This window comes from Podarcis muralis, chromosome 5, assembly GCF_964188315.1.
Source record: "Podarcis muralis chromosome 5, rPodMur119.hap1.1, whole genome shotgun sequence".
Classification (NCBI taxonomy): domain Eukaryota; kingdom Metazoa; phylum Chordata; class Lepidosauria; order Squamata; family Lacertidae; genus Podarcis; species Podarcis muralis.
This window is the reverse complement of record NC_135659.1, coordinates 22,371,030-22,388,817: the sequence shown is the minus strand read 5'-3', so window position 1 is coordinate 22,388,817 and position 17,788 is coordinate 22,371,030. Positions and strand designations below refer to the sequence as shown.

General features: G+C 41.2%; 1 protein-coding gene across 3 annotated transcripts in view; it reads right to left on the bottom strand.

Moving 5' to 3' along the window:
- CAMSAP2 (calmodulin regulated spectrin associated protein family member 2) overlaps positions 1-17,788 on the bottom strand; it is a 77,283-nt gene that overhangs the window by 48,326 nt on the left and 11,169 nt on the right. For 2 of the 3 annotated variants that reach the window (XM_028732573.2, XM_028732574.2), the window contains exon 2: positions 8,310-8,569. The exons of the other annotated variant lie outside the window; for it this stretch is intronic. In XM_028732573.2, coding sequence (XP_028588406.2) covers positions 8,310-8,569 — 260 coding nt within the window. The remainder of the gene's footprint in view (positions 1-8,309; positions 8,570-17,788) is intronic. 3 annotated transcript variants of the gene reach the window in all.

Below are 17,788 nucleotides of genomic sequence, written 5' to 3'. Positions count from 1 at the left end.
TGCCCTGGTGAAGGAAAGCTCCGTTCCTCCTTCCCTGAGAAAAGATTGTACCTATCATCTCACTCATCTCTCCATACTGATCCCTGACCATACCTTGTCGAGATCCACCTACAGCAATGTAACATACAATTTGATCAAACACCAACAGTAAGGGAGTATAGCCATATGCAGGCACATCTGTTTTATATGGTCCTTCCTTTAAAAAAATATCCTCAAAGAAAAGTGGTATATAAATTTATTAAATAGATATAATAAATTAACGCCCCCAAAAGTGGATATGGGCAAGTACATATACGTACACAAGGCAAGATATATGGCCATATAATGCTGTGCAAAGCATAGCAGCAGATAAATAGAATCAAATCAATTTAATAAACTTAGCAAATTGTCCTAGAAAAATGAATACTGGAAGACAGTAATACTGCTCTCACACAGGTCTGCCATTTTATGCCTATATTCTGTTAAAAATGCCACATCAACTTTGTAATCTCCAGACAAAGGATAGTTCTCAGTGCTAATTGCATTATAATAAAGCTTCCCCTTCTTCCAACCATTCTCACATTAACAACAAAGCTAATTGCCCCTCCGAGAAATGAGAGGCAATCTGTAGGCAGCATCCAGTATAGCGTAATAATTCTTCTTAATGCATACTCTTAACCTGGATTACTCAAAACAGATTTAGCAGATTTTTGCCTTGCCTTAGGCCTCACTAACAAGATAACAGGGAAAAGCATATGACATTTAGGCCTTTTAGCTAGTGCAGGCAAAAAAATCTAAGTAATGCCAAGGCTTTGCATGATTGAGATGCTGTAAAATAATAACAATAAAAGGTTGGTAACCCACGCTTTGTAGATTTGCTGGTGTACAGGTGCTGAATACCTACGAAGCTGCATGAGTACCACTTCAACCTTTATTGTGGCAGTGCACACAGAAGCTACCAAATTTATTGGTTCCTACAAGTCAATCCTTCTAATTGGAATTGCCACATATGGTGGCCTTATTCCTTTAAAAACCACACACACCACTCTTGTAGTAACTGTTTACAAGTCTCAGAAGGAAAACGGTCTTCACAGTCCTAAAGCTGCAACAAGATTCTGGTTCTCTCGTTAACTGTAATACCACCATGATTTTAGTGTTACACAAATAAGCCTCTAATTCCCTGCACTCCTTTCTCCCCATAGTCCCTCTTGCAATTCCTCTTCTGCAGCAAATTATAGCTTTCTCAGTTCCAATGCAACAGCAAACTATGGTTTGCTGCAAAAGTGAATGTGCAAGGTGACATAGTGAGAACATGAGCCCCATGCTCATTCTTGCAACATCAAAGCAACAGTTTTATGCTATGTCTGAACTGAGCCACACTTTTTAGGGAACGTGTGAAAATCTGAAGTAGTAAGAATAACACCAATGTTAATATCCAAAAAGAGGTACCAAATTTATTAAGTCACACATATCATCTCAGAAATAGCTCGGAAACAGGGATAGGGCCATAGGTCTGTGACACAGCACACGTTTTGTGTGCATAAGGTCCCAAGGTCACCCCCATGCATCTCCTATTGACCTAGAGTAGCAAGAGCCCTCTGTGCCTGAGAACCTGGAAAATCACTCCTAATCAGAATAGACAATACAGTAGAACCTCTATTTGTGACCATAATCCGTTCCAGAGGTCCATCCGGAGGTTGAAACGGGTCGCTGGGAGAGGTGCTGTTGTGTGCAGAGGCAGGCAGCGATTGCCCGCTTCTGCGCATGTGCAAACAGTGATTGCCCGCTTCTGCACATGTGTGAACGGCGATTGCTACTTCTGCGCATGCGCAAATGGTGGCAAACCCGCCGGTTACTTCCAGGTTTGCTGCAGTTGCGACTTGGAATGACCGTAAGAAGAGGCAGTGGTAAGTAGAGGTTTGACTGTACTGAATTAGACAGTGTCTAACTTCACGTTTGAGTCAGCTCCCAGTACAGTGGTACCTTGGTTTGCGAACAGTCTGGTTTGCATACATTTTGGGTTACAAACATGTCAAACCTGGAAGTGCGTGTCCCGGTTTGCAAACTTTTTTTGGATTACAATCCAATTTTTTTTGGATTATGAACAAAATGTTTTTGGAGGCCCCATTGGCGAAAGCGCACCTTGGGTTACAACCCGTTTTGGTTTATGAATGGACCTCTGGAACGGATTATGGTTGTAAACCAAGGTACCACTGTACTGAGTCTACAGCTATATCGAAGGGTTCTTCCCTGCAGGGTTGCACAGTGGCAGTACTCACCAGGTTTTGCAAATGGCAGCACGCGCCTGCCTGGCACTGAGCACTGGTGGACGGAGGGGAAATAAATGAGGTCAAGGCTGGGCCACTGGCAGAGGACCCTGCCAGCTTCTTTAGGATGCTGCATGGTGATGCCAGGCCTGGCTCTGACTCTTCCTCCTTATTTATTTAATAAATTATATATACTGCTCGGTTGTAATAAGACCTCTAAGCACTTTACAAGAACTAGTAGGATTATCAATAAAAATCAGTTAGCAACAAATAATTAAAGCATTTAAAAGATAATTAAAATCTCTCTCTCTCTCTCTCTCTCTCTCTCTCTGTGTGTGTGTGTGTGTGTGTGTGTGTGTGTGTGTGTGGATAGGCTTGCCCAAACAAAAAGGAAGCTTCAAGAATGTGCAAGGCACCTTCCAGAAAACAGACAGCAGGTGTTCCTCTCTTGATGTGGAAGATAGTATCCATAAAGATGCAACACCCATCATGCTGAAAAATGAGCGTTGAGTACCAACGCACTTAGAGAGTACAGCATGCACTCTGTGCAACAGTCAGTGCAACTGCTTCTTTCTAGGGCATTCCTCTTCTTCCAGGAGAAAATATGTGGCATACACAATGAACAACACTCATGCAGTCCATACATTTCTGTCTCTGAAAAGAAGTGGGGTTCTGAATCACCTCTTGGTGATGGAACTATACATGTAGGGTCAAGTTTTCACTCGTATGTTTCCTTGCTGTTTAGAAGGACGCATATTCTATTCTTTCCCATGAATATGGGCAACTTCTGCAGGTGTGTGGATCTGGATCAGTCACATCTCTAATGTAAGCATTTATATTAATATCTCTTTATAATCGGCGGCATGCAGTTAGCCATTTACTAACCGGTGGAAACTGAAACTACCACCCAGAAACACCATTGTCAACCTTTTAAAAGGTTAGAAAGAAGCCAGTCCAGTAAGCAGTTTTCCATGTGTAACCTTAGTTAGCACATGGCTATGCCACATGAAAGCACACCCCTATACTTACTTTTTGGTCCAGTGATTTCATGGGTCTAATTGTATGACTTTGCTGGATATCACCCCGTACCTTCATAAGATTGATTTAAAGCAGTGTTTCCCAAACCTGGGTCTCCAGTTGATTTTGGGCTACAACTCCCATGATCCCTGACTAGTGGTCAGGGAAGATGTGAATTGTATTCCAAAAACAGCTGGGGACCCAAGTTTGGGAAACCCTGCTCTAAAGTATGTTGGCAAAGATAAATGATTTGCTCGAAGGCCACCTAGTGAGCGTCTAACCTCAGCATGCCTCCTCCCAATTAAAATAATAACAATCCTGTATTTCAGGATACACTACCAGCAGAATGCCACCTTTTCTATCGAAAATGTGAATGCTTACCTAAACACAAATTAAGAGTCGAATGTCACAACAGTATTATAGCATGGTATTTTACCAAAGTTTAAACTACACATTCATCAATAACGGTAATTTCTTACTACACTGAATATGTGTAAATGGCTTATTATGAATGAGCAGTGTATTAGTGCACACTGATCATTTCCTCAATATGATCGTACTAAACTCAGTTTGAGATAAAGGGATCTTACTGCTGAATAGGCTGAAGGAATGAATAATTTAATCTGGCAAAATACGTTTCACAAATTTAAGGTTTTGTACACATTATAATAGATGGGACACCAATATATATATATACATCTGCTTTAAAAATAGAGCTGATTAAAATGCATTGAAAAAGGTTCAGGGAAAGGATCTGCATTTGTGTTTTGGTCTAGTCCCCAGCACGAGGATGCACTCTTTCTGATTAGTGAATAATACAGGCTGCATAGTGCTGAATAATAATTAACCATTTTTACAGCCACCACCTCCTGCTACCCATAATTGCAAGCAGACACACAAGGTTAAGTGAAAGACACAGAGCTAAAGAACAGCCATATAAGAAAGTAGGCTTTTTTATTCATTGACTTATTAATTGATCCCAGTTAATAAAAGCATTAACTGCTAGCCATTTCTGAGATAGGTACTATGAAGTGCTTTATTGTACACCTCAGATAGGCTTAATTTTTAAAAAAAAATAGGTGTTGATCCCCAAAACAAAATATAAACAAGATTTGTCTGATAATACAATACTCTTTCTTCATCCAGTGAAAAAAGAGCACATGCAGAGAGACTGGTTGAATTGAATCAAGGTTTTGCTGTTAGCATGTAAAGCCCTAATGACCCAGGATCCAAGTACTTTACTATTAATTACATTATTATCGCACTGTTCCTTGAAGGAACTCGAGGCGGCATACATAGTGCTCCCCCTCCCCATTTTATCCTGGCAACAACCCTGTGAGGTAGGCTAGGCTGAGAAGCAGTGACTGGCTCAAGGTTGCTCGGCCAGTCCCTGCCTGACAGTCTAACCCAGTGAGCTTCATGGCCAACCAGCAATCTGAACATTGGTCTCCAGGTCCCAGTCAAACACTAACCGCAACACCACATTAGCTCTAAGTGTTTAAGCAGTGCCTCCTTCAGTGGTTCTCAAGCTGTGGGTCCCCAGATGTTGTTGGACTACAACTCCCATCATCCCTGACCACTGGTCATGCTGGCTAGGCATGATGGGAGTTGTAGTCCAACAACATCTGGGGACCCACAGGTTGAGAAACACTGTAAGCTGTGCATTAAATCAGCAGGGAATGATGCCTGCTTTTTGTTCCATTTGTAGAAAGTCCTAGGAGGCCAGTAACACAAGACAGGGCATCTCAGTGGCTATGCCCACCTTAATGGAATTTCCTCCCGGGTATTTTCAGGGGGCATGGATAGTGAAAGCGGCTCAATCCCTGGTATCTGCACGACTTAAATTTGCAGTATTGATAGCAAGCTAGGACAGTGGGGAGTAAGTCCCATGTTTCTGACCTCTCTCTTCCCAAGGCAAAGCTGTTTAAAACCCCAGAAGAGTACTTAACCATTATGACATAAACCTTGCTTGAGACACAGAGAGCAGCTGCCAAGTTTCTGTGCACAGAATAGATTAGCAAAATCCAGATTAGAAAAAATTTAGTGTACAACTAAAAAAAGCAATGCTTCATCCTGGTTGGTAAATATAGTAGCCCTTAAGCATTTAATATGGATCTCTTTCTCCACCTCACACACTGCTTTACTCCTGCATAGATACCAAAGCTAAAACAAAACAAAACACTAGAAGTCCCGTACCATTTCAGCAACACTTCCAATATTAGGAATGGGGGAAAGGAAATCCTGCTCTTTCAAGAAAAATAATTTCCCCATCCACTTTAAGAATCTAGTATTGCCTGTCTTTACTGGCCACCTAAGTCCACTGCAAGGTTCTGGCTTCCCCAACCTGGTGCCTTCCAGATATTTTGGACAACACTCATCATTCCTGATAACTGATGCTGGTAAGGCTGATAAGAGTTGTGCTCCAAAACGTCTAGAGGGCACCAAGTTGGGGAAGGCATACCAAGACTGTTGCTCCTTTCCTGAAATTATTTCCTGTTCCTCTAACAATCTTAACAACAACAACAAAAGTATTCTGACAACTTGCATCCAAGCACCAGCACTATACTCGGTGAATGAATACATGCAAACAACATTTAATTTGCTTGATTTACTCTGGCATTTCAGGTTCTGTGCCTAATTTTGTGGAACACACAGGCCTGATAACAGCTTGCAGCCTGCTGCTGTCAACAGAGTTCTTGAATTAAAGGATCTGAACAAAGAGGCAAAAATTCCCACGTGCAAAGTGTTGGTAGCAGTTGTCCAAACATCATGATTAGCACAGAAAAAGCCAAAAGGTCACTAGTACACACTAGTGTCAAGATGACATATGAAATGGATGTCATTCATGCAAAGTTTTCTCCACCCCCAGACCTCCTTTCCTGTCCGCTTTGAATTCCTGCCTTGTTATTTTACTCTTGTTCTCACTTGAGGGAAAGAGGTTAGTCGGGAAACAAGCCTCAGGCACTTCCCATAACCTAAGTATCCAGCAATCCTTGTTTTGCTTCAGACACACCAAAGAAGGAAGCCTACAACTCACGCTGATTTTCCTCCACCCTACAAGAAACCCCATTGGACACAGGAGAATGCCAGACAAGTTCATCAAAACCAAAGCAGGCGCACCATGGAATCCATAGTGTATGCAGCAGAAGAATGGACATTCTAGGATACATTCAACCTCTTGATGTATGATAGAAAATAATCATTATTAATAAAACTCAATAAATATTTTAATTAATTAAATTACCCCAGATCACTGGGCTTAGAATGGAATTAGTAGGCATATGTGTCAAGTACAGGGATAATTCAGTCAACAGCTACTTCAATGAATCCACAGGACAACAACCTGGAAGCAATTCATCAGCTTTCACTTATAACCTGACCACATAAAGACAGAAGAGAATGGCAGTACAGTAGATGTATCACTTAGTAAGAACGTTTACAAATTCTCCGGAAAACCAAAGACAAGTTTCAAAGGTTTATACTAACTTGTGGATCACTTAATAAGAATTTGTTTTACAGATGTATACTGTTAGAAGTTGTGCTGTAGGTAGGGAAATACAGGGTTTCATAAAGTATTTCAAATGTATCTTAAAGAGGCTGCCTTAATTGTGCAATGAGGGTGGCAGTAGGGAATGCTATGGGATTTACAGGGAAAGTGTTTCGTTCATATTGCCAAGTATCTTAAAACTAGGAAAGTATAAATAGGTACTGGGAAACAGGTTTTCTAAGTTGTATGGTTCCTTATATTCTCAAGTTTCTGCAATTTGCTCCCCTTTCTCCCAGACCACCCACATTTTGGAAGAATTCAATTGGATTAAACCCTTGGAAGTGAAATTTGTGAATGGTCATTTTACTGCCTGAATGGCTGACTATGCTTTATGTATGTATTAGTATATGTATGACCCACTGAACACATGCGTGTGCTTTTATGTTTATGCTTGCAGTTCTGTACATTCATAATAAAAATAAATATAAATTTGTGGTTGTGGTTTTATTCCGGTCTTCCATTTTAAACTGTGAATTGTTTTTTATTAGTCATAAATATTTCCTTTTATTACTTCAAGCCAGTGTTTTTCCGAGACTTCACACCCTTGGGGAACTCTTTCCACAGTGATTCATCTTGCCAAGCAACCCCTGCACGTTGGCGACAAAACTGTTATGTGTTACAAAGAATTCTGGCAATGAACTCTGTTCAGTCTGGGTTCTGTGCCAGGCTTGCTGGGTGTAGATGTTATCCTACAGTAGGATACCCTCCAGATGTTATGGACTACAAAACCCATCATCCCTGACTATGCAGGCCGAGGTTGACAGACATTGTAGTCCATGACATCTGAATGACATCACACTGGCTACCACTGTCCTATGGAAACAAAGTGCACCCTAGATTCTATGTTTCGCTGCTTTCTGGCCTTCTGAACTGATGCCCTAGTAAATTATGCTACATACTATGTTAAAAAATAATAATTCACGTGCTTGTGATTTTTAATCTAAATCTAAGACTCTATATAACTAGGCAAAGTATACTTTTATTCAAATAAAAGACAATGGGTTGTATTCAAGTAAGTCAAACTCTGAGCAGACCCACAGTTAGTAATGATGAACTTATGCCCACTGATTTCAATGTGTATGTTCCAAGCATAACTTAGGTGGGTAGAATGGAATATAAAAGTCAAATGTTCTTACTATCCAGAGCCAATATGGGGCCCTGCAGATGTTGTGAACGACAACGCCCATCAGCACCAGTTGGTACAGCCAATATTCAGGAATGATGGGAGCTGCAGACCAGCACCATCTGGAGGGTGCCATGTTGTCTGCCCTGGTACCCAAAAAACAACTTTCTGAATTTCCAGAATTCCTGAATCTGAATATTGTGAAAAAGTGAGAGAAACACTGAAGAAATAGGTCTATTTACTTGTAAAGTAAGATGTGACTTCAATTTATGGAACGTTTTTAAAAGCTAATTCATTACAAACTTCAAACCCAAACAGAAATGCTGCTAACAGCCAGGTATATGACTAATGCCAAAACTCTAATGCCAGAACTCACCATCTGAATGGGTTTCTTGTGCAAGTCTCTCTCCGTTACTAGCTTCTCTTGGTCAGTGACATAGAGGCCTTTTTGTGCCAAGGCTTGGATAACTGCATCATGGCCCAGGAGCGGTTTGGCAGCATCACTCTTGAGAATAAGACTCCCAGCACGACAGTAGAATTCAGCAGATAGCAGCGATTTAACAACAGGAGGTTTAATATGTTCCTGGTCATACTGATCCGTATAAAATGGTTCTCGAAGATCCTCTGGTACATTTTCTACAAAAGAAGAGGGGAAAGCCTTTGAATTACATTATTTGTAATTATTTGAATTATTATAGTAGGAAGTGCAAAATTCCTACATTTTATCATTTTTTAGGAAGCGAAACACTCACATCACAAGAATGCCTTTCACTCCCCACCCTGAACTTCCCAAAGCCTAACCTGGGGGTAAGAGGGGTAAATAATGCCAACTTTAATTATGCACATTAGCTCCTGCAGAGCTGCAATGGGTCAAATCAATGTTTTGGTATGCAACTGCAAACCTTTCAATTGGCTTACGCCATCCTCAGGTCAAACTACACAGGATGTCAGAAATCCATGATTGAGATCCCATCCTTAAGGTTTGTTAGCAGGCAGGTGCTTTGAAGAAGGAGCAGGTGGTAGTAGGACTGGGGGTGTTTAAAAAGCCCTTCCAGCTGCACCATTTCCCCAACAGAAATAGCCCCAGAAGCTGTCCCTAGCTCAGTGGGGAAATTTCAACCAGGCATTTGGAATGGGGGAAAGTGTTCATATCCTCCTCTGGTGCCACTTCCCCACCCTTGTATTTTACCACTAGCCTGGTAGTCACAACGCACAGAATTCTACTGCATACTCCATCCCTCCTCAGCGCCCAGCAAAGACAGTTTGCTAAAGAAGGGGAGCTGCTTCCTCTGCACACAGCAGCTCTCTGTTCCTCCTCTGCCACATCCAGCAAGCTAGTGAAAAAAGTGTGGAAGCTACTAATATTAAGTGGCTGATTTACAAGGATGCACTTCCCCGATCTCCAAAGCAGCTGAATAAGGTTGTCAATTAGTTGTTGTTTTTAATGTGAGGTATTCAGATTACTACTTTCCCACACTGTTCAGTCTGCTCCTCAGGGACACCATCCTACTTGATGGAGCAAAGCTAATAAGGAACCGACAAGTACTGAATGAGTTGCACAACATATGGGGGGAACCCTTTTAAGTTTTTAACCGCAGCCTAAAGCAATTATTTATTGTTTATATATTGTGGGGTTTGGTTTTGTGCTTCCTCCCTGGCACACAACATAGAATCATAGAACTGTAGAGCTGGAAGGGACCACAAGGGTCATCTAGTTCAACCCCCTGTGATGCAGGAATGTTTGCCCCATGTGGGGCTCAAACCCACGACCTTGAAATTAAGAGTCTCATGCTCAACCGAGCATTTCTTAAAATGTGAAAAACTTCCAACCTGTGCCAGTTTATTAATACCATCTTTATCTATTATTGCACATTTGTGGAAACAAGATGGCATCAGGCTGAATCCGCTAACTTTGGGGTTTGCAGCAAATTTCTGGGCAACCCTATTAATTTTGTTCATTTGTAGAAATTAAAATTATACAATAAATAATAAGCTGAATTTTGTGAACAGTATAACTAGGATCAACATCATTGCATTAGGATGAGCCAGCTTTTGTCAAACGTGCCTGACATGAAATTAGAACATTCCTTAAACAACATGTGGGCGCCATCAAATAGAAGAGGATACCTTCACCCCAATATGGCTCCCTTTTATTACATACACAGCCCAACAAGACAACAACAAAAACCCACTGACAGTATGCAAAATAATCTGATTAACTTGACCCAACAATTCTGCCCACCACGCAAACAAATCTCACTGCAGCCAACTAAACACAACCAACCATGCCCGGGCCCCCCACCCAACCTCTCTCACTACCAAGGAAATACAGTAAACAAACGGAAAGAGAACCTACCCAAATGACACTGACATAAAAACCCCAATACACACTAAATATAAAAATATAAGTTAACCACTCCCCCCCTCTTTTCTTCTTCCCCAACCTTATTCTGTATACAACACCAATGTCTCACATCATATGTAACCGATATATGGAAAAGACTTTACAACCTAAGAAAAGAGATAATGCATGTACTTTTGTAAACAAAGAAAATCTTTAATAAAAATTTTTTTAAAAAAAACGAGCAAACAAACAAACAAACAAACAAACAAACAAACATGTGGGCCCATTTAGACAGTATGTCAATGTCCAATCCTGCCAATAAAGAATATTTTCTTCCTTCAACCACTATATCTGTGCCAGTAACCAAAATAGTACCAAAAAATGGCTGTAGAACATGTAATGAACAAGCTAACAACAACTATGCTTCTTATTGATTGAAATGTTTTTGGAGAGATCTACCCAAAACTGCAGGTGAGGTTGGTTTTGATACTTGGCAGTTGCAGATTCAATTAATAGAAAATCCCGAAATATTCAAAGGGCATATAGGGAAGCTAAACTACTTTGACATGACGTGTCCATGCAGCTGCTGGGAACTCTGCAAAATAATGCAACCTTCAGAGCACTTGCATAAACTAAATGCTATAAAGTGAATTGACCATTGGAGGGAGGTAGCAGAAAGAAGAGGGTGTCGAAAACACAAGACTGGTTTAGCGTTGATCAAAGAGGTTTATTAGAGTGTGCTGGGTTGAGATTTTTAATGCAATTCTGTCTGCAAGACTATTTAAGTCCCAAAAACATGAGCTTCCATATCATGTTCACGGCTGCTGTACAGCACTCATTCTATGGGGACAAATAAATTTTAAAAATTAAAAATTGTCCAGTAGCACCTTATAGACCAACTAAGTTTGTTCTGGGTATAAGCTTTCGTGTGCATGCACACTTCTTCAGATACTGTATTTTTTCATTTATTTCAACTGCATCAGACCAACACGACTACCTACCTGAATCTAGAATCTATGGGTACAAATACTGAAGCTAAGGGGTGCCCCCCAAAAAATAAAGGAAGTCAGCAGCTAAGTTCTACATCTTTTGTCAGTTAATGGAATTCAAGCCCAGAAACCAAAATGATGTGGAGGACTGAGAAACATCTGCCTCCTTCACTAGCTCACCTTGAAAATCAAGGGCAGAACCATGGCAATTAACTTACTTGTAGGAAATAGAACTGCCTTCAGAGTCTCATCCTGCCCACTTTGTACTCAGGGTCTAAAAGGAATTCTTATTTATTTATTTATTTGGCCAGCAAAATCGCAAGGTGGTATTACAACGCTCACTGTGAACTTGCTGTACTTGGAGTGAAGTTCTTGTCTCACCCCACTTTAAGTAGGAGGTTACACAATGTCATTCTCCTAATGGTTGAGTCTTTACCCAGTGTTACAGAGGACAAGATGGTTGGATAGTGTTCGTGAAGCTACCAGCATGAGTTTGGCCAAACTGCGGGAGGCAGTGGAAGACAGAAGTGCCTGGCGTGCTCTGGTCCATGGGGTCACGAAGAGTCGGACACGACTAAACAACAAACTTTTCTATAAAAAGAGGTGCTGTAGCTCACCATGAACTTCTCCCTTGTTCTCTTAGAATGGCGATGGCACCCACCTGAGAGGGGCCGGAGCTGAGCTCTGGCTGAAAAAAAATGCCCTAGTCTTTATATGAACTCCTGGCCGCAAGCTTTGAGTAAAATTAGAACAACCATCTTTGTTCTACATTTGTCTCTACCCATATATCATTATTCACTGCACAAATTAAAGATCTCTACCTAAACAGGAAGAGGCTTTAGGTCATCTCTTTATACTATAGGAATGGTCAAGACGCAAATCCAATAACAACAAGCATTCATATACTGCTTTAGTGAGTATGAAGTGTCCCAAAGAATGACAGTAAGCCCTGCAGCGGACGGCAGCATTATCCCACCATAATTGCCTAAAGCCACCCAGTGAGATCGTACAAGAAGAAATTTGAACCCAGTATTTCCTGATTCAAAGATTGGTTTTAACCCCATGTATGATATACAGTGGGATGCGGGTGGCACTGTGGGTTAAACCACAGAGCCTAGGATTGCCGATCAGAAGGTCGGTGGTTCGAATCCCCACAACGGGGTGAGCTCCTGTTGTTTGGTCCCTGCTCCTGCCAACCTAGCAGTTCGAAAGCACGTCAAAGTGCAAGTAGATAAATAGGTACCGCTCCAGCAGGAAGGTAAACGGCGTTTCCGTGCGCTGCTCTGGTTCACCAGAAGCGGCTTAGTCATGCTGGCCACATGACCTGGAAGCTGTATGCCAGCTCCCTTGGCCAATAAAACGAGATGAGCGCCGCAACCCCAGAGTCGGTCATGACTGGACCTAATGGTCAGGGGTCCCTTTACCTTTACCTTATGATATACAGTATGTGACTGACACAGCACCCGAAATCCTCTTCACCATCCACTTACTCATGCCAACCATTTCCTTGAAACATCAGCAACCGGGTCAGAAGCACCCTAGCTATTCCTCAGCAGGCATTGTAGGGAAATGTAATTCGAGGAGAATGGCTGAGATTTCCTTTGCCGGCAGAAGAGGCACTTACGAAGTGCCAATCCGGAACATCATAAAACATGTTCCTACTCTGCTGCCAGATACACTGGCACGAACATTCAGGATAATGCAGGTCAGAATAAACTGAAAAATACACACATCCACCCACTCTGGCACACAGGATAATGAACACAGGACTATTTTTACCTTCCAAACTGCATGGCTTTACATAAAAATAAAATACAATTGCACTGGTGTTGTTTCTGCCTACTCTAATATTACAGCTATACTACCAGATTAGTTAAAGTCAGTTATTGGTGACTACTTCTCCTAGGTTTCAGTCAAGCCTTCTCACTGACTTGCTCATGTTTCTATTCCATAGTTTTTATTTTTATTCTGGAACATTCAATCATGTAAACCCTAAACTGCAGTCTGATGTGGTACAGCCTAATACAGGTTTTATTCCTCATCTGCCATATCTGAGAATTAAGCTTCTCTTTCAGGCAGATTCATTGTCTGAATTCAGATTCAAAACTAAACATGCAGTTTAGATTTACAAGGAACCCCAGTGAGACTTGGGAGTCATATGCTTTCCTGGCAAGACTACAAAGGTGAACTGAAACTTTCTGTTTTTGATTAACTACAGTTTACTGTTTCACCTGAACCAAGAACCATGGTTAACCTTAACTTTGTGTTGTAGAAACAAGCCAGCTTCACAGCCCATTGTTTGAAGTTCGCTATTTAAGCAAACCAGAGCTAAATAAATTAATAATAATAATAATAATAATAATAATAATAATAATAATAATAATATAATATTATGTATACCCCGCCCATCTGGCTGGGTTTCCTCAGCCACTCTGGGTGGCTTCCAACAGAATATTAAAATACAATAGTCTATTAAACATTAAAAGCTTCCCTAAACAGGGCTGCTTTCAGGTGTCTTCTAAAAGTCTGGCAGTTGTTTTTCTCTTTGACATCTGGAGGGAGGGCGTTCCACAGGGCAGGTGCCACCACCGAAAACAAGTTGGTTCCCTGCAACTTGGTTCCCTGCAACTTGGCTTCTTGCAGCGAGGGAACCGCCAGAAGGCCCTTGGCACCGAGTCCAGAGTTGGGCAAAAAGATTCCTGCATTGAAGGGGGTTGGGCTAGATGACCCTCATGATCCCGTCTAAGATTCTATGTTTTTCTTCAGATTTTAACACCAACTCAACTTAAAATGAAAAGGATAACTTTCACTTGCCACTTTATCACCATACTGAAGGAGATGCGAGTTTTGAAGTTTTTAAAAAGAGATTCAGAATAATATTCATAGCCCCAATGAAGTTTGTTGAGATTTACTGTACAAACATTGCTTTGAAGAAAGAACATGGATTGCTTATCTTCTACTATCAAATCAGAAAACCGCTACTTCCTTTATAGGGAGAAAAAACAGCTTGGCGAGTTACAGAGCCAACAACAAGCAGGAAGATCAACAAAAATGTCAAAGCCTTTTTTTAACGTATGTGTCATCTTTCCTGCCCTGGCTTGCTACACTAATTAGATTTTCTAAATTATCCTGTGATTCTCTTTACCATACCATTTTGTTCCTTCACAAGAACTGAAAATATACTTTCAAATAGAAGCGGTTTTGAAGCGGTTTTAAACATGTGCTCTTGTTTATACGGCTATTTTTTTTAAAAAAAGGACTCCTGACTCCCACTGAATTTAATTTTCTCTTCTGCAGAACGCATTCCAAAGTAATCCCATTTCTGTAGATTAAGTTGCTTGAATTCACAGAGATTTGGCTCAGAATACGTATTAATGAACTATAATGTCTATTCACCCTGCTTCCAAAAAAATTAGATACGAAAATTAATTGGCTTAATACTACAGCAGCTTACTTTCACTAATACTTCTGAGGTAATAAAAAGAATTTGTACTTGCATCATATGAGTATCAAACTTTATTTCGGTCACAGAACAGCGTAAGATAAAACATACGGATAAAATGAACACATAAGACTTAAAACAAGTAAGGAATAAAAACTAGCAATTAAAAGGTGATTGTATCAAACATACTTTAAAAAGATAGAAACAGGGACAAACAGTTAAAAGCGACTATAAGGGAGGAAGCGTGATGGAGCCACAGGTCTTGCATTTTGGGCCTCATTTGTGGCGCAAACCATCCTTCGCTGAATAGCCATCATGACAGCGCAGAATCTAGCAACTGAGTATGTAACATCTGGGTTTTCATCTTGAAGTAGCAAGGAGGTGTAAAGTTGTTCTGTGCGACCTGGGAATTTATATAGTACAGGCAAGATGAACCTATATCTGTATAAGTATTGGCAGTGAAAAAAGACATACTCTGTTGTTTCTAGTTGCCCAGAGCCACATGGGCATTTTCTCTCCTTGTACGATGTCTTCCTAAAGCAGCCTTCCTGAATGGCTGAAGGGAGGGCCTGGCAGTGGACCAGAGTGAAAGCCCTTCACTGTTTTGGAATTTTAAGGTTGGTTATATATGGCATCTGGGAGGTGTCTTCTGGTTTCACTGATTAAAAATTTCGGGTACTTGGCTAGATCTGCTTGGCATTTGGTATCTTCCAGGTGCTGTTTGATGGTTTGTTTGTTTTTTGCTTGTTCATACTGTTGTAAATAAAAATATGCCCTTTTCCCTTATGGGGTATCCAAGAGCCCATATAGAGTCCTTACATAGGTTCCCTATTGGTAGGAGAAAGTAACAGAGGCCAACCAGAGAATATTGAGAAGCAAAGCAGCTAGTAAGCTTGATCTTTATTGATCTGTTGCAACAGGGTGCTCCCCTCACTCGCAGGAAAGGAGGAGGACCCACAAAAATGCTGTGCAATGGCTTATAAAGACTTTTGAAATTCCCATCCTCTAGATCAAGACCACCCCCAGAAACATTATGCATACATCACAGAAGGGGTGTAACCTAAGATCACCCCTCAGATACATCCCACCTACATCACAGAATTTTAAATGTTGTTTTTCTCTTGTCCTTGTTTATCTCCTGTCTGGCAGGTTACTTGATTGGATTTCTTTGGTAGCCTGGCCATTCTTTTGTAGTGATAAATAGTTCCTGGCCATGTCACAGGCTCACACCCTATTAAGAGACATACTCTTAAGACAGGATTTGTGAAGGAAAAGACAAGGGGGAGGCTTTTCCAGTTTGACCTTGCAGAGAAAACATTTGCTCAGTTTAGGAATCAAAATGGTTCCAGGTTGGCCTTCCTGTGTTGATCTATGTATGTGCGGTTATGAACATTACCATATATCTAAGACCATAAAATTCCTATCACAATACCCCATGTCAAGTAGGATCTGCAGGGTGAAGCCTAGAGTTATTATGTTTATCACTAAACATTTCCGTGTCGTTTGGAAACGGTTCTTAATAGTTAAGGGAGCAAGGCTCCAATGTACCATGGACAAAGTTTGGGCCTTTTGCAAACCATGATTTTGGTTTTCTGATAATGTAGTTCTAGTCTGCTCTCCTTGCAGTACGCTGCCAGTGTTTACATGCTTCTTTTAAGGCCTAAAGGAATTCTGGAGAGGTTTGCTGTGTCATCTGCGTAAAGCAGCACAGGGATATGCTTTCCTGCTAGTTTCGGAGGGTTGAAGTTCATATTGTGGTACAGGGGTACCATATCATTTATATAGAAATTGAATAAAAATGGGGCCAATATGCACCCTAGCTTGATACCTTTCTTGGTTTCAATTGCATTAGATAGATGGCCCTGAGAGTTACATCGTATTTTTAACGAGGTCTCTTCATGTAGTGTGTTTATTAAGTATAGCAGGCGTCTGTCTAGTGTGGAGGTCTCCCATAGCTTAATTCTGGATATAGAGTCCAAGGCTGCTCTGAAGTCAATTAAGGCCACACAGACTGAGACAGTGCTACTAGATGAGTACTTTTCTATTAGGCATTGAAGAACAAAACATTAGTCGATAGTTGAGCGGGCTTCTCTGCAAGTATACTTTCTAGTTCCAGCCAATCTTGGAATTTCTGTTGTAGATGTCTTACATACAGTTTACTTATTGTGTTAAGGAGATTGGTTGGTCTACAGTTTGCGGGATCCTCTTTCTTGCCTTTTTTGTATATTGGGACAATGACTGAAAGTCCCCAGTCTTTGGGAATACATTGATAAGTATCAATACATGTGTAAAGTGAGGCTAGGCTAGGGGCCCAGAAATCCAGGTTGTTTTTAATGACCTGTGCTTTTCCCCTTTTTCAGTTGAGCTACCAGGCTCTTGGGTGGCGCTGTGGTCTAAACCACTGAGCCTTGGGCTTGCCGATCAGAAGGTCGGCGGTTCAAATCCCCATGATGGGGTGAGCTCCCGCTGCTCAGTCCCAGCTCCTGCCAACCTAGTAGTTTGAAAGCACGTCAAAGTGCAAGTAGATAAATAGGTACCGCTCCGGCAAGAAGGTAAACGGCGTTTCTGTGCACTGCTCTGGTTTTGCCAGAAGTGGCTTAGTCATGCTGGCCACATGAGCCGGAAAAAGTGTCTGTGGACAAACGCCGGCTCCCTCGGCCAGTAAAGCGAGATGAGCACCGCAACACCACAGTCGTTTGCAACTGGACTTAACGGTCAGGGGTCCTTTACCTCTTTACGAGGCTCTCAATCTCTGTCCTTGTTACAGGGCCCCACTTTGGGAGGTTTGCTATGTTTTGAGTGATTTGGCCTCTCCCGCCATCCCACCTTGTAGAGTTCCTGAAAATGTGTCTCCCATATCCATGGTGGGAATATGACATTCTGTCCTTGGCAATCTGTTAGTTTGGGAGAGTCTTATGCATCATATAGATTAACAAAAGTTCAAAGGTAACCAAATCACAAGTGACTACAGATTTGCACTAAAAAGAAACTTATTTTTTGGGGTAATCTTAAAAAATAAAATAAAAATGAGAATTTATACTTTATACAGAAGAATACACTGTCCAAATTACTTAATGACC